The following is a 22,500-nucleotide window of genomic DNA, read 5'->3' as shown; positions in this document are numbered from 1 at the left end:
GGACTAAAAGAAAGACCTTACAATCTACTCTCATTTGTTCTGTCATCTCTATAAAGTTAATGGGTTGGAAAAATAGCCTCTGGAACCAAAGTTGGTATTTAATTGAAAGGAAATGCTTTTTAATTGTAATTTCTTTCTTTTCCTTTTTTTTTTTTTTTTTTTTTGCCCCATCCACCTATAATTTTTCTTAGTTTCTAAAATATACTGGCATGAATGTGAGAAAGAAACATGGAGCGTAAAAGGAGGGTTCATATTCATCTGCTTGTTAGTAATAAAAATATATATAAATATTTAAGATGAAAAAAGTGTTCCTTTCCATGTACTATAAAGGAAATGACACTGAAGGGTAAAATATGTGTATTTTCTTAAAAACTTACTCTTTGTCAGAAAGAACAACTTAGAGCAATAAAATGGCGATCATGCTAGTTCTACAGCTTAAATAGCCATATTTAAGAAATAGCAGCAACAGTCCTCATAAGAATCTTAATGATAAGGAATAACATAACACTTTGATAAGGATGAATACATTCGAATGAAGAAATATGAGATCAGCTGTTAAAAAATTAATGTCCCTCTATTTTGTCTTTGTTTTAACAAATGTTATTTTCTTAGAGAGGAAAGTGTGAGCAAAGTTATCTACCATCTGAAATGCCCTCTTTGCCTAGAACAGTTGAATCAGTTTTCATACCCAACAAAATGGCAGCTCACTACTTTCTGGTATAAAAGCAGTGCAATTTTTTTTTTTTTTAAATTTAAGGCCATTACAAATGCCAAAGTAACAGAGGAAGCAAATTTTCTTTTAATTGGTCAGAAATGAGAAAAAGTTAAAAAAAAATCCTTGTGGAAGTCTTACTGTAATTCCGTTATAAAGTTATTATGATGCCAAGTACTTCTGGCTTGTTGTTAAGGTGCTTTTACTTTATACCCTGTAGTCTACCATTTGTAAACACATCTTTTTGATGTTTCTGCCAACATCCTGGCAACAAAGCAGTGCAATTTCAAATGAGCTAATTAACTTAATTGTTGATGAAGCATGAAACAGTTCATTCACCCTGTTAGCTGCTCCATGACAACATAAGAGTCTCAGCCTGTGAAGTTACTCATCTCCATAAACCTATCTGTAGCTCTCTGTTTAGATCTCTTGTATAGCAGAATTGTGCATGGAGAATGTTTCATAAAAGATGGATATTCTCATTTGCAACGGAAACTCTTAAAATTAAAATATATATATATCACTGTAAGAAGAAATTAAGGATACACCAAATTTTGATTTTAAGTGAGAGAAGCCATGTAATTGACCATACAAATATACAGCCATGCACATTGCCCTCTGTTTCTGAGGGCAACAAGTAACAAGTAGATGAAATAGATTTATTTCTTAAAATGTTAGCCTCTTCTAACTTTCATGTCATCATTCTTATTGTTAAATATAAATATGTTAAACATCATTATTTAAAGTCAGGAAGAGCAAGACTGCAATTAAAAAAAATCTGTAAAATATGTCTGTTCGAAATTATATATATTCTATGACTCCTCATGTAATTTTACTTAAAATTTTTATTAAAAACTTGAAATTTATTAAGACTCCGCCACACGTCTCCCAATTATTAATGACACGATTACTGTAGGCTACTATTTCCCATTCATTCAAAAACTCTATGGAGTGATTTGTAAAATATTTTGATGAAGAGGTAAAGACGAGGTCACCTTCTTAGCCTGACCTGGGCCATGTACTTGTTGGAGCACAGAGAAGCGCAGAGTGAGCCCCAGGATGGACTTTCACTTCCTCTTTTCAGCTTTGTCTTATTTACAACAATGTGCCTAACACTCCCACATAATCCACCCCCTTCCCTAAAAAAGGTAAGGAACCTACTTTAAAAACTGTCCAAAATCTTCACAAATGCTTTCACAGCCTGGCCATTTGCAAACTCCATGGCCATACAGAGTGTGAGAAGCCCCAGTCTCCTCGTGTGACGAGCTGTAGCAAAAGAACACGGCGTCAGATTCATCTCAAAAAGCTATAATCGTTGCAGGCTGCTAGCGCCTGTCAGGTTACGATCAGTGACAAACAGGTCAAAACAGGTCAATTCAGCTCAGAGCAGTCAGAAAAATTTAATCGTTCTATTGAATAGTTCAACTGCCAAGGCTAGATGATGTTCCAATTAGAGGAGAAATAGAGCCAAAGATGACTGTTAATAAAGGATGAAAAACTAAGAGGACTGTATAATATCATATGCTAATCTTGCCATATGACCTTAATGTAACATTTACCTCTAAATAAAAAATATATATTCGTATGTGGTCAAGTGAAATAAACCTGTGTTTTTAAGAAGGTAATAGGACAGCCACCATAAGATTTTTGAAATGCTCTTTTTAAGGATGATATGGACCTTTAGGATCATTTAAATTGCTTAATATTTATGTGTGGACCATAAATTATATTTCCACTAGTTACAGCTGATTAAAAAAAATTCTACTTTGGAACAGTATTCATTAGCTATATCCTTCTGTAATCATCAAAGACTTTTGATAAGTGAATATTATGTCAGATTGAGATTCTAGAAAAATCAAGCAACTTCTGCAATATATAATCATCAAATTCATCTCAATTAAAACACCAGCATGGAAGCATTTAGAAGCATACCATTTTATAATAATGAAAACTAACAAGAAAAATTTTTCATGATACTCAAATGACCACCGGAAATACCACCAATGATAGCATCCTATTTTAAACCGTTCTGTAATTAAATATGTGTTTCTCTAAAAACAAAATTTGTTTATGAGAAAGAATTTATTGCCGCCAGGCAGGAACTCACATTACACAACAGAATACTATCAATCCACTACACTCAAATATGTAATCTTTACAGCTAAATACCACAGGAGCCTAAGTCACTCTGTTATGAAATCCTGCACTTAAAAATCCTATCCCTTAAAAAGATATTTTTCATGTTGAGCAATGTTTTAGCTTATATATTTTATGTGAATTGCTTTAAAGCCACCTGATTAGATGGCTTTATGCTTAAATAAATGGAAGTAAATGGACAAAAGTACAGGGTGCTCTTTTTACAAGGCCAGTTTTTAAGTTGAAAATTATCTAACATAATGTACTCAATGTTGATAACTGAAATCAAGTAATTTTTCCTTATGAATTTTGAGTCAAATTTATTCAGTTTTCACCGTAAGTTTATGTCTATATATTTATAAATTCCATCAAGTTACACTAATAAAAAAGGCAAACCAGATATTCTATCTTCTAGTTTATTACACCTGTGTTTATATCCTTATGTATATCGAGTCTCCGATACCTACGGACATGTTCTTAAAAATATATTAAGCACATGTTTTAAAGCATATGCTAAGGGAGGTGGGGAAATCTTTAATTATTTAATTAATTACTCAAAAGGGGGTTCTTAAGTTTAAAAATGGCAAAATATTCCCATTTCAGCAATCTGGTTCATCACAACATATTAGCCATAAAAATATGCTGACACAATAATTCCACATGCACTTATTAAAAGATAAATTTCTTCAGGCAAATTCCCCACTAAATGCATCAAATTGCCAGCATTTGAACTGCTTTCTGTAATGAAAATAATATATAAGATAAATAATCTAAAGGTTTCTATTTAATTTGTTCTATGCATTCTGCCCCTCTTAAGTACAAATCATAATCTTTAGTTTTAAGAATGGTAGAAGTAAAAGTTGGTGACAGATAAATATAGAATAAATCTCATGAGATTTACCTGTCCCGCCTTGCACTTAGGACTGAAGACTGTCCATTCACTATGGAATGATGCGTTATTGGTGGTGATGCTTTGGAAGTGGTGGAGGAGGTAGTCGAGGAGGAATTGTTAGTAGTGAGGTCTAGCCCTCCATGTTTAATGCCATTGTCTTCCATACTGTGAACTCCAGTCACTTCTTTCCATAACTGCTGAATCTCAGCAGGACTTAGGCCAGCTATAAAACAAAAGAGAGCCCCACTAATATAACAAGGTAAAGTTCATATAACGAGCTTAGTATTATTACTAGATTAATGCCGACAAAAGTGATGTTACCAGCAGAATTAATATACAATAATAAAATCACTTTATGCCATCAGCACCATACCCTTTCTCGTGAATAATCAGTAATTTGCTCAAGATTACCAATTTGGGAATGGTAGGGAATGATCCTATTGGAAATAATATCAAAGATTAATGGGAAAAACCCAGCAAGTTCTATTTGAAAATTAAACTATTCAACTTTTAACAGTAGCTTTTACTTATTGCTGGTATTAAGTTTTTATCAGTGAGCAACTGAAAAAGAAATAGAATTGGAAATGAGATGTATCAAAAGACATGAAAAGAGAAAGGGGTAAGAAGGATAAACAAAAGAAAAAGAAGTTAGGGAAAAAAACAGTAAACATTCAACTCAGAAGGAAAATACATTTGACAACTTTGACAAAGTTTTAGTTTGCTCTTTCTCAGACGGGCAAACAAAATAACTGAGTTTCACTTGGCGGTGCTAAATAAGCCAATAATATGATTACCTACATGGATCAATTAAGCAGATAATATGGAAACTTCATTTTTTGACCGACAGAATAAAAAAACTACTCATTTTAAACAACACCCTGTCTCAGATCATGCAAATTTACCAGATTTATGAAGAAAGAAAAGAGAAAATTAAGGCACAATGCTTTAGCTTTTAATTATAATTTTGAAATAAGGAATTGAGAGATTATTGTCTATGGTCTTTGACTTCTAAAATAGTACTTATATGTGCCAAGTACTATACCTTCATGTATTCTTTCTATACCTTATGCTTCTTAAACCTCACTAAATTCAATGGAGTCAATAACTATATTTTAACCAGTTCATGGATAAGGAAACAAAATTTCAAAAATGTATCCAAGGTCACAAAGCTTCTGTGTGGTAGAGCTCTGATTTAAATCCAGGCAATCTGATTTGAATGCCTTCGCTCTCGAAATATTATATTAAAAATAAAAAAATTACCGAATAAAGATATCCAGGGGAAAATGCAGTTGCTATTATGATTGCTAACCCTTATTCAGCATCTGCTAAAGTCAGTCTGGTTCTTTACATTCAAAATCTCAATTAACCTCACCTGATATTAGGAATCATTATATTTTACAGATGAGGGCAAGGCGTGGAGGTTTAGAAAGATTAAAGATGTTACCAAGTCACTATACTCGTAACTAGTGGATAGAATTCACACCTAATGCACTGTGGCTCCAAAATCTAGGTTCTCTATTATTAAGTTCACCTACAACGTCTAACATGAGAGTGGAAGTACTAGTCAAACCACCCCCACCCCCACCTCAGATGCTCTAAGTGATATGGATCAATCCCCAGGTGTGCGGGAGAGGACCAGGATAGAACAGGCAGGGGAGAATAGGGGATGGTAAGAAAACATGATGGCGAGGACGGTGAGCCCTCTCACCTCTACCTCTGTGGGTAGAAAAATCATCAATCCAGACATCGTGGTAAGTAGCCCAAAGTGACAGAAGAATTCTCACTGCTCCAAACATAACTTCTGGTCAAATTATTCATCACAGTGGTAACCTTAAATTGCTATGCCTATCACAATTTCTTACAGATAGCTTTACTGAAAGCTATCATTTTGGTGATTCTGGCTCCTGAAGATTTTAAAACACCCTAAGACTGAAGAAAAGGCAAGCTAACTCAGGTTTCCAGTTATTAAAAACTATTTTTCATGTATAAAAGAGAATGGCTTCATAAAGGAGGGTATTTCTTGGTTACACAGGAAATAATTTCTTTATAAAGATAATTAATTATTGCTTTAACTCTAGCTTTAACCTAAGATTCTGAAACTCTTCTGACTGTAACTTTTTGATTACCTGTCTGTACAAGTTAGGTGTCCTCACAGCAAAGCTCCACTAGCAAACCCTGTCTTGTAGCAGCATCAACAACGTCTTCTGCATGGGAGCCCTCACGATCTGACTCTGCCTCTCTGCCCCACCATAAACTCTTGCCTAGACCATGGTTCTCCTTTCCTGTCTTCCTGCTTCCCCCTTGCCTTGCTATAACTTACCACTCTTCACATATCAGCCCAAATTTATCGCTGTAAATGCAAATGCAAATGTAAAAATGTAGGCCATTGGGATCTCCAGGCAAAGCCTCCAATGGCTTTCCAGAACATTTCAAAAAACAAAACAAAAAATAAGCAAACAAACAAAAAACACAACAAGATAAAAGGGGAACCACCAACAACAAAAAAACCCCTACTGTGGCCTGTCAGATGTTGGCATTTATTGTCTGGGTCTTACCTGCCTCTCTGAACTCACCTATCGCTTGCTCTCTACATTTCACTCAGTTACCCCAGCTTTCTTTTTCGAACATTTGCTCCCTTGCCAGCTTTTGCCCTGGCTCTTCCCACAGCATAGGTGACTCTGTCGTTGCTCTCATGGCTTCCTTACTCCCGTCACTCAGAGGATTCAAGGGTCACCTCCTCTGAGAGGTCTTTGACCACCCCACCAACCATTGCCCCTCCCCACCTTGCCTTCTAGCATTCTCTGTCACCTCACCCTGCTTTCTTTGTCTTTAAATCATTTATCAGTCTGAAACTATATTATTCGTTTGTTTGCTTTACACGTTATCATCAGTTTTCCTCTACGGCAATGTAATCTTAAATTGGTAAGAGTAGTGATTTTTTACTTGACCTATCTATCCCCAGTGCCAAGAGCAGTGCCTGGTATGTGTTCAATAAATAGTAGTTGATTTAATTGATTACAACAGATTCACACAGATCTCGAAGGCATTTGGGTCTTCACGTGGAAGTTCTGTGGATCTTGAAGGCCATAGTATTCATGGGCACTGCCATCCTGGAAGGCCCATGTCTAAAGAATTATAAACAGCCCTAGTTGATTCTGATAAACTTTTATATCTTGGATGAAGACTATTAGGTATTTTTAGAGACTATATCAGTTAAAGATGTTATTAATAATTTAGTTTTTGAATTTTATTAATAATTTAGTTAACCTAAGTATCCACTTACCTTTTAAAAGCAGACTTCTCTTACACTAGTCATTTGTGTTGAAAATTAGTGGTAACAGCATGATATCACAATGATATGGCAACAAATACTAAGCACATAAACATCTGATGAATAAACCACCTGTTCACTATCCAAATAAGGATCCTTAATTAATTGAAGAAGAAAATGGTTTTTAAAGATTACAGATAAGGGGCAGAGAAGAGATGATGTCCGAAAGAGATTCCTTTTAGTGAAAGTGGTTCCCTAAAGTGTCTGGATGGAAGTATGATTCACTTGCAGACATTTTAAAACTTTCAATGCCCTGACCATAGTCCAAACCATCGAGATCACAGTTTCTGGAGGTAGGACACAGGCACCAGTCTGCTTCCGAAGCTCTACACATGATTCCAATGTGCAGATCATTTGGAAGGAAAACTGTTAAAAGCAAACTATCATTTTGCTTACAAAACTATTCACAACTACACTTTGGTTAGCTCTTTTCTATGGATATAAAACTATGACTATGAAACAATGAACTGATCACTTCTTCAGAATTTTGAAAGTTTTGTGAGTTTTGAAGTTTCGGTGATTTGCAAGAATTAACTGATTTTTCAGGCAATAATAGAACACATTCAGTATGGCCCAAACTGTGTTCTATGCAACAGTGCTCTTCTAAACAGTCCTAATCGAAGAAATTGAAGAGGTCTGTGACCTGTGTCTTGGGGACTCATGACTAATGTTAACATGAACATCTGTTCCAAGATGTCTAGGAACAACAACAACAAAACTTTGAGTCTCTTGTTCAACTCAGCGTTTTACAAATCCATTTGAGGATAACAACAAAGACAACAGGAACAAACTCTTTCTACAATTATACTGATTTATTTCAGTTTTAAATACTGGATGTAGGCTTAGGATTAATTATGTGATCTCCGGCCAGCCCCTCCCTTGAACAGCAGGTTGCCTATTTATAAACTTGAAGATTTTTTCCCCAAAATTAGCTTACTTCAAAACTAAGCTTTGGGGTGCTTGGGTGGCTCAGTGGGTTAAGCCTCTGCCTTGAGCTCAGGTCATGGTCTCAGGATTCTGGGATCAAGTCCCGCATCGGGCTCTCTGCTCAGTGGGGAGCCTGCTTCCTCCTTTCTCTCTCTCTGCTTGCCTCTCTGCCTACTTGTGATCTCTCTCTGTCAAATAAATAAAATCTTTAAACAAAACAAAACAACAAACAAAAACCAAGCTTCTGTTGATACAGCTTCTCTGACCCCCAACTCAGTCTTCGTCTCTGTTTTATTAGAAACTTGCCCAGTGCTTCTGATATACCCATCACTGTTTTCCACGCTTCAGTGCTAATCTAAGACCCAAGCTACTCTTATATTTCCATTTGAGAGATGAGAACACTGAGGAAGAAAAAAGTTGAGTAATGAGCTCTAGAGCTAATGTGTGGCAGGGCTCCTCGCATTTTTAGGTTTCTGCTCACATAATCTCTTTCTAGGACTCTGTGCTTGGCCACCCCGTCCAAAAAGTTCAACCCCACCCATTTCCACTTCTTTCTTTTGTCCTATTTTTTTTTTTTTCCTTAGCACTTACCACTACACATGTTAAATTAATTTACAATGTAATTTTTGTGGTGGCAGGAATTTTTGTCCATTTTCTTGACTGCTTTGTCCTCAGTGCCTGTAGGAGTGTCACCATGCTCATGGATACATCCGGCTCAATGGATACTGAGCTGTTCAAGTGCCCGGAACACCAGGGGGCTGGCAATCTGGGAAATCAGTGGACTACCCATTACAGAGTAATAGTAAGGATGACTCAATTTTCTTAGTAACTTACTTCAAGGATACATACAGACTATCCTAGAGCCCAAAAGTTGTATGATAATGCAATTTTAAAATTAAAATTCCATGATGACAGAAAATCAAGAAATGATAATGGGTGATGGCTTTGGGATGACAAGTTGGGTTTACTCTCATTCACTGCCAGTACTACAAATAAGCATTAAAGGTCTGTTTTTCTGGAAGTTGAATGAATAAAAGGATGAATTTCTAATCAAATCACATGTAATACCACAGGTAAAGCAATTAAACAATAATTCCTTAATCCTGGATTCAGAGTATGTGGAGTAACTACTGGGTGACAAAGCGCTGTGCTAAGAATTAATTAAAATTTGATAATTCACATCTAGATTATATATCCTTGGGGCACACAAGGTTTAAAAATTTCAATGGCTTTACTTATTGGTAAAAATTACATTAGCAGCTTTTTCACACTCAAAAATGAAAGATTCTTTCAATGTCCTTTCATTTGCTGGATCTACTAATTAATTTTTAATATTAAATAAATAATTTTTATACATTATGATGTAAAGTAAGTCTACTGTGATTTTTAAAATTAGCTTATCTTATTTAACAGTACTTTGCTTATGTTCTGGGGTTACGTATAATTAAAAGTGATGAAGGCAAACTTGGGTAGAAATATTTGTATCATTCATATATTTTGTGAAAACAATTTGATATTTAATGATCCAAATTACTGAAATATTATCAGGTGATTTTTCACTTTTCATCTTAAATTTTCCATTAAAAAACATTAGGACATGCACATGGCCAAAATAACTGAACCATAAAGAAGGTTATAGATTGCAAAATTAAATTTCCCTACCCACCCTCTCTGCTTCCTTGTTCCCCTCTACAGAGGCAACCATTATTCTAGTTTCTGGGCTATCCTTCAGAGATCTATGTGTTCATTTATAATTTGCCAAACCTAACATACTATTGATTTATATTTGACCAGGGCCTACTTCAACCTGCAGGTGTAGTGCCCGTCTCTAAAACGTGTTTAATGAAAGGTGCACTGAGTGTATATTTGCCCAAATGCTGAGTTAGAAGGAGTAAAACAGCTGTTTGGCTAAAACTGAGACCAAAGGCAAATATCTCCACTAAAGAAGGAACTTCTGGGATACTGGAATACTTCTGATACATATAAAAAAAATTCCTTCTATGATTTCACTATTAAAATTTTTATAGGCTGCATTTTTGAAGTTTGATATTTTACTAAAAAAAACCCCATAATTTTCTCAGTTTTCCCCATCATGAAATTTAATATGGCAAAATTGACATTCTGCTTTGGAGTCTTCCTTCAAGATATAAAGAAGTGACAAAGAGAACTTTAAAAAAAACCTAGGGCCTAAATGGATATAAATTCATTTTAATGTATGCATGCTGATAAACCAATTATGTGACAATTAGAATTATGATATAATATAATCTCCATCTTTCTATCTTATTTACATCTTCTCAAAAACTAACTCAACCTTCTTCCTATTTCCCTATGTATTTAATGTTTTGTAAGTTAGTCTTCATGTTTTCTTTTCTTTTCATTCTTTTTTTCGAGAGGGAGGTTAGAGCGGACAGAGTGAGAGGGAGAGAGAGAATCTTAAGCATGTTCCATGAGTACCTCAGAGCCCCCACACGGGACTCAATTTCACGACCCCGAGATGATGATTTGAACTGAAATCAGGAGGCAGTCACTTAACCGACTGAGCCACCCAGGCTCTGTAAGTTAATTTTTATACATAAAATTAACAGCATTCATGATTACCTTTGCAAAGTTTTATTACTGTAATAATAAATGTACATTTAAACTTGAGCTTACTGATGGAGTTTTCACATGTAAACCCCCAAAGGGGAGTTTCCTCTCCAAGTTGCAAACTGGAGACAGACTGGTATGTAAAAGGGAATACTAAGATGCTAACAATAATTCTGCAGGACATGCATTGTTTGTACTGTTGGCACTGTTACTCTGATGAGATACAATGGTGATCTCTGCAAGCACAGGACCACAGATCAGGCAAAAAAAACCAAGATGCCAGAAGTGATAGTGAAATAGGCATTTGGCTATTTAGATTTCCATAAGCAGAGAATGAGTCAAAGCCAAATAGCTGATTTTGGCCAAATACTGAACCTAAAGACAAACCTGAGCACATGCCTAACTCAGCATAAATTATTAAAGTAATAATTATTTAAAGTAAAATACTTTTACTTTAAATAAAGTAGATTTATGCTTTTTATGCTTTACTGCTTTAAATAAAGTAGTAAAGCATGAATTATTTAAAGTATTATATTTTACTTCAAAAGATTTCATTTTATTTATTATTCAACAGTTCTCTCATTCCAAACTCATCTAGTTCTAGAAGGTGTTGTTCACATTAGTGCTGGCTAGATAATATAGCATTCCCTGTTTGGTCTTTCCGACCGGTCACAAAAGCATTATGTTTTAAATCAGTTTTATAAATTCAAAAACATGTGGAAAGTTGGAATGGAAGAAAGTTTTAACCACATATATTTTAGTTTCTGTAGTCTTAGGAAGCCTGTGACTATACTGTGTATTGGAATACAGTGACTTCTATCTCATGTCAAAAACATATCTAAATTTGAAGTGTGTGCACAATAATTTCCTATTACCTATAGACAGTGGTACTGAACCATGATAACATGTCACAAAGTACTACAGCTGACATGTAAACTGTACTATCCATGAGTAAATAGCTTTATAATCAGTATTTTATTTGATATTGATTTACAAATCCATCCTTTTGTATTTGACTCCTGTATACCCACACTCACTCCATATGTGCATTTAGAGATAGTAATTTCATTGTCTCTTTTACATTAAAATCCAATATTATAGTAATATTCATGATGACTTTAAATGAGTAATAGTTAAAATAATTTACTTTAAAGGGTGGTACAATATATTACATCATCTTGCAATACAGAGAAAAATGTCTATAAATCTCCTACTTTTTTTTTTAAGATTTTATTTATTTTTTTGACAGAGACAGACACAGCAAGAAAGTGTACACAAGCAGGGAGAGTGGGAGGAGAATAGGCTTCCCATGGAACAGGGAGCCTGATGCAGGGCTCGAATCCAGGACCCTGTGGTCACGACCTGAGGCAGATGCTTAACAACTGAGCCACCCAGGTGCCCCTATAAATTGCCTACTCTTACCAAAATTATTACAATTTTGTTACTTCTGTCTTGAAAGAAGTTGCAACTTTAAAAAGTACCCTGAGGGGGTGTCTGGGTGGCTCAGTGGGTTGGGCCTCTGCCTTCGGCTCAGGTAGTGATCTCAGGGCTCTGGGATCAAGCCCCGCATCCGACTCTCTGCTTGTCGGGAGGCTGCTTCCTCCTCTCTCTCTGCCTGCCTCTCTGCCTGCTTGTGATCTCTCTCTGTCAAATAAATAAATAAGATCATTTAAAAAAATTAAAAAAATAAAAAAGTACCCTGAGGAGGCTGTGTTAAATCATAGGAATAAATACTTCACATATGGCATATTTTTAAAGGCACAATAAGATCATCATCATGTATAAATCCTATGTGGTTGCATGGCTAATCAATCAGCCAACCAAAAACTTGGTGCAAAGTGAACTGGGAAACTGATAATAAAAGTGTTTAAGATATTTGAAATATTTTAATCTGAACTCACCAGTGGCTAAGGCAGAAATAATTCCAGGCTTACATTATTTAACAGTTACTTCTCTACTTTCTTCCATTCCAATTTTGGGATTTCAGCACCAAATTATGCAATTATGTTCCTTTACTACAGCTGGTTTATCTGACGCATTCTGCCTATGCTTGGCTGGTGAGTCTCCACAGTGGTACTTTTCGAGCTACTTCATCTAAACAGTGAGAACACAATGATGACTTCATGTCTTTTGTTTAAAATATAAATATTCTGCTTAACCCAGGTGTGTTTTCAGATGTGTTTCCTTTTCCTTGATGTTCTCTATCTTGTGCATTTAATCTCTCATAACATTTCATGGACAAGTAGAAAAGAAGGAAAAAATGATAATTCTATTTAAAAAGTTCAGAAATAAGAAAAATTTTATTTGAAAACTATTAAAATGGTTATATCATAATAATTTCCTTGTTTGGCAAGATATTTGTATGCTTGTTTTGGAAGAATATCGCACTTAGGTTGAATTTTGCTTCTGTGAACATCTATTTTAAGCTTTCTTGAAGTGTTTGTTTCAATGCTTTTACTCAAATAAAATCACAGTAGATCATACTTCTCTCTACTGAGGAGATGCTTATATGATTAGATCCTAAATATAGGTTTTCATATAAATTTTATTGAAAAAAACGAGATAAATTTATTGATTCTGTTTTAGTATAGTTTCTACTAAAGAAATCCATGTTTACATTGAATTAATTTATACACAGCTTTCTTGTCTTTAAACTTATTTCTTCATTCGTCCTCAAATGGTATTTATTTTTGCAAAGAACAACAACTTATGAATAGAACATTAATGAGCCCAGGGACACCACAGTTTATTCCAATTCTCTTTGGAATGGTGCAGAAAAGTGGGTTTATTGCCTCATTTTTCTTTCACTACTTAAACTTTATCTTTCTTGATTTCCTAGGAGTGATTTAGCCAGGTGAATTAGAGGATCTGAAGTTAAGGGAAGGAGGGATTCTGAGAAAAACATGCCGTGAAGATAGTGATTTGATAAGGAGAAAAATATTTACTACAAAATTGTAAATTTCATGTGCCCCAAACAAAATTGTGTGCATTTTAAAGACCTGTCTTTTATTGGCGTAATTTTTTTTTCTATTAAATTGTTCTTGATTTTCTTTTTTCTTTCTTTCTTTTTTTTGAGATTTATTTATTTTAGAGAAATAGAGAGAGGGAAAGCATGAGTGGACATGAGCAGAGGGACAGAGAGAGAATCTCAAGCAGATTCTACACTCAGCACTGAGCCTGACATGGGGCTTGATCTCACAATCCTTAGATCACGACCTGACCCAGAGCCATGAGTCTGAGTTGGATGCTTAACTGACTGAACCAATTGATTTTCTTCCTACTGAGTCAGAAAAAGGAACAAAAAATACTATTACAATGTGAGTCCCTTTGTAACAAATATAATTGCAGTCCACTTGGATTAATGTTTGTTCCAACAAAATTCAAATGCAAATTAGAATGTGCTTTTATAGGGCTTCTGGGTGGCTCAGTCATTAAGTGTCTGCCTTTGGCTCAGGTCAGGATCCCAGGGATCACGCCCCGAATCCGGCTCCCTACTCAGCGGGAAGCCTGCTTCTCCCTCTTCCACTTCCCCTGCTTGTGTTTCCTCTCTCACTGTGTCTCTCTCTCTGTCAAATAAATAAATAAAATCTTTAAAAAAAGAAAAAGAAAAAGAAAAGAATATGCTTTTGTGAAGTTTAATGATATCTGACTTTAACCTGTACTAAGAATTTTAGCAGACAGGGTGTCATTTTGTTTACCATTATCTTTTTTAAACCAAGAATGATTTCCATTTCCCAAAAGTTGGGTAAATGATGAATATATACAATTGTATAATTTATAGTACTGTATTATTGTATTATCAAAGTCCTCACAAAGTTTTCTTATCAGAAAAACAAATAAGAATACAGCTGATAGTTTTTTGAAGCTATAATTCACAATATACATATAGGCAATATTATTTTAGAGGAAATAAGATTAGGGTCCACAACCTATGATGAGGTCCTAGAAAGCATAGCTTGGAATGGACTGTCCTTTGTAGACATATAGACTCGTACATGTGAGTGTCGGTGTGATTAGGAACTTCTTTTTTAAAATCAGCTCTCCACCAAAACTCCTTTCAGCTCACTTTCGTTAAATGGTTGTTGTGAGCCTTCCCAATAATCTAATTCTCTGCAAGTCTTCAGTGTATTTTCAATAGTGCTTAAATCGTGTTGCCCTTATAAATTATTTTCTGCCGTAAGACTAATAAATATGCATTTAATATCTAACAAAACACTTGGAAGCAGTTTTACTATACACCTGAAAGCAGTGTGTAGTAAAATCTCCGAGTTTCAAGAAAACGGGCCATGCAACTGTGTTAACGATCGTGTTTTAATAATAAACCTGTAGGTCATAAAAGCAAAATTTCTCAAGGTAGAAGGCGGACAGGCCATGAAATGGGAGAAAGTGCAACAGGAGGACTGGAGAGTGCACCACATTTTGTATGTACCTTGAGGCAGCGATTGGACAGGAAGTGCCGCCTGGCCAGGTGGGATGGAGATGAGTCCCTGACGCTGAAGGCTGAGCAGATGCTGCTGCTGCTGGAGTTGTTGCATCTGGAGGAGCTGCTGCTGGAAGACAAGCTGCTGGGCTGCCAACTGCTGCTGCTGCTGCTGCTGGTGCAGAAAACCCAGCCCGGTGAACGGCGGGGAACACACGGTCTGCGCCAACCGCTCTCATACAGAGAAATGCACACTGCTTTCATTGCCCCGGTGAGTTTCTGAATGGTCATCCCGTGGTCAGAGTTCAAAAGCAGAATGTGAGCAAGTTCAAGATTTTCGGTTGCCTTTCTTTCAAATATTACACAGCAGCAGAGAACCAAGGAACTTGCGCGAAAAGAGTATGGAAGGAGGTCTAGCAAAAGTATGTTACAAATTACAAAGGTTTGGACTTTCTCATAAAGTACTTGGCTTACTGCAGATGATAATAAGTTTATCTACACTAAAAAAAAAATCACACTTTAGAGAAACAGTCAACTTCAACAACACCCCTTTCTTTCTTTCTTCCTTTTTTTTTTCCTTTTCTTTTCTTTTTTTCCAACTGAGTAAGTTTGGTCTGCAAAGGCCCATGAATACGGTCTCTAGCGATCTATTAGTAAACTGGGTTGTAGCCTTCAGAGGACAGGCCTGTTAGCTCTCTCTCTTCCTCTCCTCTCTTGTTGGAATATATTAAAGGCAGAATTATGTTCAGGGCAAGACAAAGCGCCCTGATAATAAGGAAAAGTATAACTTCCAATTTTGTGAGGCATTACAAGACAAACCAGAGTTCTTTGGACTTGGGAGGGTATGAGAAGGCAGTCACACTTCAGAGAAAGACAAGCTGCTGGGGAAGACCTTTCCTTTTTAGTTTGGGGAAAAGAGAAACTTCTGATGCGCTCACTGGAAAACAGACTGCATAATGGAGCAAGTCATGTGGATTGCCCAAAGCCTCCGGAGAAATAAGGGAGCAATTTCTATTCTGTAGTTGATGGCTGTCTGAAATTCTATTCACAAATCCAAACAGAAACAAAGCCTCAGGAGGTCAAAACTGTTTCCTGTACGTTTGCATAATGGGCAGCTTGAGGACAACGGCTCTGATACCTGCTGATCAATTTAACTACTTCAACATGTTTTGTTTGTATTATGTTTATATTTGATGCAGTTTGCTGACAAGTGTGAGCTAGGCCTGAGAAGCCAGCTTGTCAGTTTGATTTATGAGCATATCAAACTGTAACTTTCTACTCGCCACTCCAAACCTACAGTAGCAGTTCATTAATCAGGGGCCCCTGACTTTGAAATCTGTGTTCTACGGGTTTCTCCCCGAGCCCGTTCCCCCCAGCCTCCCAACCGCAGGCGACATTTGCATGCACGTTCTCTGAGCTGCACCACTGAGAAAAATAAGGTTCCCTCACCAACTTAGATTCACGGTGAGTACAAGATAATCAGTACTTTGTCCACCACAGAGCTCGCTCTTTGTACATTGTGATTCATTAGTGAACATTAGGCGACAGACAGCAGCATTGGATTGTAACTCTCAAGTCCCATGCTACAAAAAAGGAGAGCAGGAGAGTTCTACTGTCACTGTTAGTAAGCGGGGTAAAAATGTATCATAACGCATCTTTGACAGCGAGAGCCTCGTGCTAGGGTGGTGTCAGGCGGCCCTGGCCTCGCGGCGCCCCGTCCCCACCTGGCACTGCGGCGCCCCCTGCCGGGCAGCGCAGCGGGCCCGGCGGCTCCTACCTCCTTCGCCTGCTTGCCGGGGTGGGGTGGCGGCGGCGGCTGCTGGGGCTGCTGGGGCTGCTGCTGCTGTTGCTGCTGCTGCTGCTGTTGCTGCTGCTGCTGCTGCTGCTGCTGTTGCTGCTGCTGCAAAAGCTGAAGATGTAACTGCTCTTGCTGTTTCTTGTAAAACTCTTGTAGTTGTTGCTGAATAAACCATTTTGACTTTAATAAATAAAGGCAAAAGTTGCATGTATTATAAATCTCCTAAACTCTTCTAGACTGGCAAATGGTAGAGCAGCCATTAAGATTCACCTCCCAAGAACAACAACAACAACAACAACAACAACAACAAAAATCTGCAGTGGACGCCAGGAGACAAATCTACATACATTTTTAAATTTTTTTTTTCCAAGGTGGCTCTGAAATTTTCCAATCCAGTATCCAAAAGTTCCTACTAAACAAAAGGGCACAGAGAACCTATATGCTAACAGGCCAGAACCACATGGATACCCTAAATGATTGCATCTGAAATCCCGATAGGGGATAAAACTAGGTTCTATCCTACCATTTGTAAGGCCCAAATAGATGGCTACATAAAAGCAGGTGGTTTGGGTCTTATTAGGGAATATGTTTCATCCATCAGATGTACAGAAGAATGTCAGACTTAGAAATCTAAGCAAATGGGCTGTGGTCATCATCCACAGATGACAGCAAAGTAATTGAATCGACAAGAATTCAGGTAAAGCACATTCTCTTCTCTACGATAAGAAAGACTACAACATAAAGTCCAACATAAAGTCCAAGTACACTCAAGGCTCCAACAAGGTACATATTAGGAGCATGAGTTTTGTTCCTTAAAGAAGGTAACATCCATGGATTAGTGACTTAGCTGCTTAATTTTGTTTTTATAAGTAGGTATTTCCTATGCTTCAACACTGAATATATTTTGGAAAGAAAAATCTAGGATGTCACTTTCCCATTGCAACCAAATGACCAGTTCAAATTTGTATTTCCCTGAGCAAAAAGGAGTGATAAAGTGGTGAGGAATCTTAAAGGCAAAAATTATCTGTAAGTCCCTTTGCACTTTTGTTGGCATGTCTACAGATCAAATGTTGGAAGCATACGAATATTTAAATATTAGTCCATTCCATGTTGAGGCTACACTCCTCTCCGCTCTTATTCTAGACTTGGATGAACATAAAAAGACTAAGGGATCTAACTTTTCTTATGTAGTTCTGCAGTTACAATGCTATGTTTATGTTCTTGCATGCTGATCAGTTGTCCCTTCGAGTGGAGAATGACTGTCAGATAGGTCCTGGTGCTGTCGACCACCGGTGCACGCCTTCTGCACCACGCTAGAACACCAAAGCAGGTAACCCACATTACCTGCTGCAGCATGACTGCCTGCTGCTGCTGGAGAAGGGCTTGGAGCTGCTGAGGAGACAGGACTTGTTGCTGAAGAATCTGCTGCATCTGCTGAGGGGTGATCACCTGGGGAGTCATCATGGCCACCGACACAGGCACCTGGACGGGGAGAGAAAGAGAAGGGGCCGTCATAACCAAATGTCTGCTCACCTATATGAGCAGTTATATATGGCACCTCCAATACATTCTTTAGAAATGATGACGAACAATTTGTACATCCTATTTGATAATAATATTAGAGTACCACAGTGTTTAGACACTGGCCTTCCAGGGGCATCAAACTTGATCGGATTCTACCTTTATGTCCCTTCCCTCCTATGTATTATGCTGAATGGTGGAGCTTTGACTAGCAGAGTTAAAAAGAAACAACTACACGTCAGTGTTCTCAGTACTTGATCATTGACCATCTTGCCAGTGTCATAGTGCTATCAATGTAAAGCCTTTTGAAATGGTTTAAATGTATGATTAAAATAAACTCTAAAGATTAATTAGAAAAATGTGCATATAAGTTATAGTTATCAAAGTTAGTAAAGAGAATGTATGTAGAAAGGACTTATGCATAAAACATAATCGCTATCTTGAAAATTTTATGGATAGATATAAAAAACAGAAGTACTAGAAAAATACATCTAGTAATACATACTACTTCATGAGCACATTTAGCAGCTCATACAGGATACATACACAAAAGTATATCCAGGAAATAGACACCCAGACAGGTCCTCTCGAAGAAGGAATCAGAAGCCAAGTATTCTTCTTTAAACATTTTCTTATTTCAAGCTAACTAGTCTTAAATCAGGGAGTCTGGAAATTGAAAGGTTACTTAAAACTTATTCATGAAACTGAAAAAAAAAAGTATTTTACTTAAAATTTTCTTTCTTTTCAAGGCTCTGAGAATTAGAGAGTCCAAAGGAAAAGCAAATAAGGTGGGAGAGAAAGAAACAAAGGAGAAAGGAGAGGCAAGAGAAATACAGAGTGAGAAAGAGCAAAGAAGAAAGTCCTAGAAAAAAGAATGACAGGGGAGGTGAGTGTGAGAACCTCATAGGCAGGAAAGCCTGAGGTAGAGGCTTGGCTGGCCAGGCCACAGCTGTGCCGTGTTGAAGGCACTGCTTGTACTAACCAGCATGTAATCAAACAACGTGTCAACTTGCCAAGTTTGCAACCTTTGAAAAAGCAATCACTTTCTTTCCTAGAAAAAACAATTCACTTTTACTATAAATAAAAGCAAGTGTTTATATAAATACTACTTCGGAACAAATCCATGGGACAACAGTGTGTCTTGGAAAACAGAAAAAGATTAATAGACATGGTTCACTATTTTAATAGTCATTTTTACACAGTTAAAAACTTCTCTGGCACTTCATGTTATGAAGAAAGGAGAAACTGATAATGAAAAAGAAGTGCAGAGAGAAAAAATTAAAAGAAACCCAAGGTGGATAAATCTCCCCTTCCTCAGACAAACAAAGAACAAGCAATTTTAAAGTTAATGTATTGCAAAGATAGCTTTTCTTCCACCACTTGTTTACCTCATACTATCTCCAAATAATGAGGAATCAAACCAAAATGAAAGACAAGGTAAGAAAGAAATGTTAATCTCTAAGAAGGCTGCCAATTCAAATTGACAGAAAGATAGAGACTACATACATGTAGACAGATTTTACATATATGTAGACAGCCAAATACATAAATAGAGATACACACACACGGATATATACCTTCTATAAAGCCTATCATGTGATAAAAACTTGCCACACTTCTCTCATCTAAGACCCTAATCACTTTTTAGTGTATGGGGAGCTTTCATTTAATTATCTACATATCTACAAGGAAAAGTACTTGTTATACATGACTTATGACAGATGCACTTTTTAAGAAGTTTTATGAATGGAGGTCTGTCATAATACACTGCAAGTTACAGTCAGATTTCAGCTCACAGATAAATTATGTGACTCTAGAGCTTGTTGCAACTGTGACTGATTTGGTAGATAAGCAAATTTAAGCAAGAATTGTGCCTTTGCATTTTAGAGTCCATTAGCCCCTTTACCATGGATAGGTTATTTTTTTTACTTTTAAAATGGTCTGTATTTCCCTTATAATGAAAAATTTATGAACATAAAAATAACCATCACAACCTCCACCTCCTCCTCAAATCATATGTACCACACATACGTGATATTCTCCAAGTTTTAAGCAGATTCTGTCTTTCCTTCTAGAAAACTGTCATCTAAAACTGACAATATACATGCACAAAGATAGACAGAAAAGCCAACTAACATATAATTGACTACTCTACCTCCATAAGATATGTATGAAAACACGAATCAAAATTAATTATATATGTAGGAAAACACAGGTGCACTTGTGAGGGATTTCTAATACTATAAAGAAGCCAGTACTAATCTCTAAATCCACATATACAAGCTCACCCCAAGTGGAATGTCTGAGGCTACTAAAACATTTGAATTATTTTAATAAATAGAAAATTAAGATTTTCCTGCACCCAATACCAGTTACATGTTATATGTAGGCCACTCCACTTGCCTTGTTTAGAAATCAGTAATTTTCAAAATGCAAAACTTCTCCATTTTAAGCAACTCACTTTAAGTGATACATTTCCTTTGCTCCTCCTCCGTCACTTTTGTTACAATATCCATGCACTTCTTTGTCACTCCAAACTACCATAAGAATTCCCTGACAAAGATGGGTAGAGATTGAGTACACAAGAAATTTTTTTGGAGATCACGTTACTTTATCAATATTTAAACAGGTAAGACCAGTATCATATTTGAAAATATATGGAGGACTTTCTGAAATATATATACCTTAGTAAAGTCCAGTATTAAGCTTAAGAAAATATTTTCCACTAGATGTACCATTGCGTTCATGCAAATATTCTAATGAGGGACCACGTTGAGGGATGTGATAGAGGAGGGGAAGGAGAACTTAGCTCAGCTATTCCTGGTGAGAGGGCAAATAAAAGTCTGGTAGCTCTATGAAGGTACAATACATTATGCAGTCACCGAATGTTAGAAACAGCTGGCCCCAGTGAAAACTGTAGTCCACCAATGAAAATCTTCAAAAGTGAAGAAAGGGAATGAATTCTCAACTTTGGTGGGAGATTTCTTTTTCTCTCTTGGTGTTTACTGTAATGAAGGATCTGAAATCCCCACAGCGATGCACCCATTGAGAGTTTATTTGCCCTCATTTATTTTCTCATTGCATGGATTAAGCACACACCCGATGCGTTGCTCTGTATGCTAAGAAGTAATAGGTAAATGGACATAACGTTACATATTCTGAAAAGAGAGAGGAAAATTTCTGCAACGGTCCTGAAATGAGTCAAAATGGCAAAAAGTTGAAAGTGTTTAGATAGTATCCCAGAACAGGTAGAGGATGACTTCAGATTTAAAAAAAAAAAAAAAAATGTGTTTCTATTCAACTTCTGAATGTATCCCATTGAAGGGGTCAAAAAGTCATTAAAAGAAGATCACGGCTCACTTCAAATGAATCTCAAGAGTTATTGTAAGGATTATAAAAATGGCCCCCAATTTTTATTTGCTATAATAAACCCACTGTTTTTTGTAGTCTAGTTTAACTGGAACATTTCTGAATATGTTGCGTTTGCATATTAAGCACGCCACTTAATTAAAGATCCCACGTATATGTGGGTGATTGGAACAGTTCTTAGCATAATGTCGGTCCAGTTCATTCTTCACTAAATATGAATTAGAAAAAAACAGTCACAACCTGTAGGTGAGACTTATAGTAAAAAAACGTTATTTCCTTGTTAACAGGGTCTGCCAACTATTGGTTCATAGCTTTCTTCTTCCTTTGCTTAAAATCTGAAGACAAAGGACGTCCTGGCTGATAGTCCCCGGTCATTAAGTGGGGGGCTGGGGGGTAACTCTATTAGGATTAACTATGTGTATAATAAATGCAAAACTGGTTTTCGGATTATACCACGTCTTCCTATTTTAACCAACATTTGATAGGAAATATTGGATTGCACACGCTTTAATTTTTCTGTTTACATCTTTCGTCTGTATACTATCTGTAGCTATAGTTTATTTTAACATAAGAAGACATCGTATTGCATTTCTAGTCTCGGTCCAAATTCAAGCCCTGGTAACATGTAACAATGTCCATCATAATAATAGCCTTCCAAAAGCTTCCTGGCTTTATGGTATTAAAAAGAACTGACAATGAATTGAGTGGTATTTTTAAGCTTTTCATCAAGTGCCGAACAGGACTTTTTAAAGAAAGATCTGGGATGTACAGAGCCTATTGCTATTTAACGCAATCTTTTAGCAGC

The 22,500-nt window shown here is 36.6% G+C and overlaps 1 protein-coding gene across 16 annotated transcripts in view; it reads right to left on the bottom strand.

The window, feature by feature from the left end:
• FOXP2 (forkhead box P2) overlaps window positions 1-22,500 on the bottom strand; it is a 548,304-nt gene that overhangs the window by 48,700 nt on the left and 477,104 nt on the right. For 8 of the 16 annotated variants that reach the window (XM_059171620.1, XM_059171622.1, XM_059171619.1 and 5 more), the window contains 5 exons: window positions 18,150-18,287; window positions 16,785-16,985; window positions 15,017-15,182; window positions 3,750-3,963; window positions 1,874-1,978 (listed from right to left, as the gene is read on the bottom strand). In XM_059171620.1, coding sequence (XP_059027603.1) covers window positions 1,874-1,978; window positions 3,750-3,963; window positions 15,017-15,182; window positions 16,785-16,985; window positions 18,150-18,287 — 824 coding nt within the window. Of the gene's footprint in view, window positions 1-1,873; window positions 1,979-3,749; window positions 3,964-15,016; window positions 15,183-16,784; window positions 16,986-18,140; window positions 18,288-22,500 lie in introns of all 16 variants that reach the window. The other 8 variants (XM_059171625.1, XM_059171632.1, XM_059171626.1 and 5 more) reach the window with 6 other exon arrangements.

The sequence above is a fragment of the Mustela lutreola genome, chromosome 4 (genome assembly GCF_030435805.1).
Source record: "Mustela lutreola isolate mMusLut2 chromosome 4, mMusLut2.pri, whole genome shotgun sequence".
NCBI classification, from domain to species: Eukaryota; Metazoa; Chordata; class Mammalia; order Carnivora; family Mustelidae; genus Mustela; species Mustela lutreola.
The sequence above is the reverse complement of the archived record's forward strand: the minus strand, read 5'-3'. Positions and strand labels throughout refer to the sequence as shown.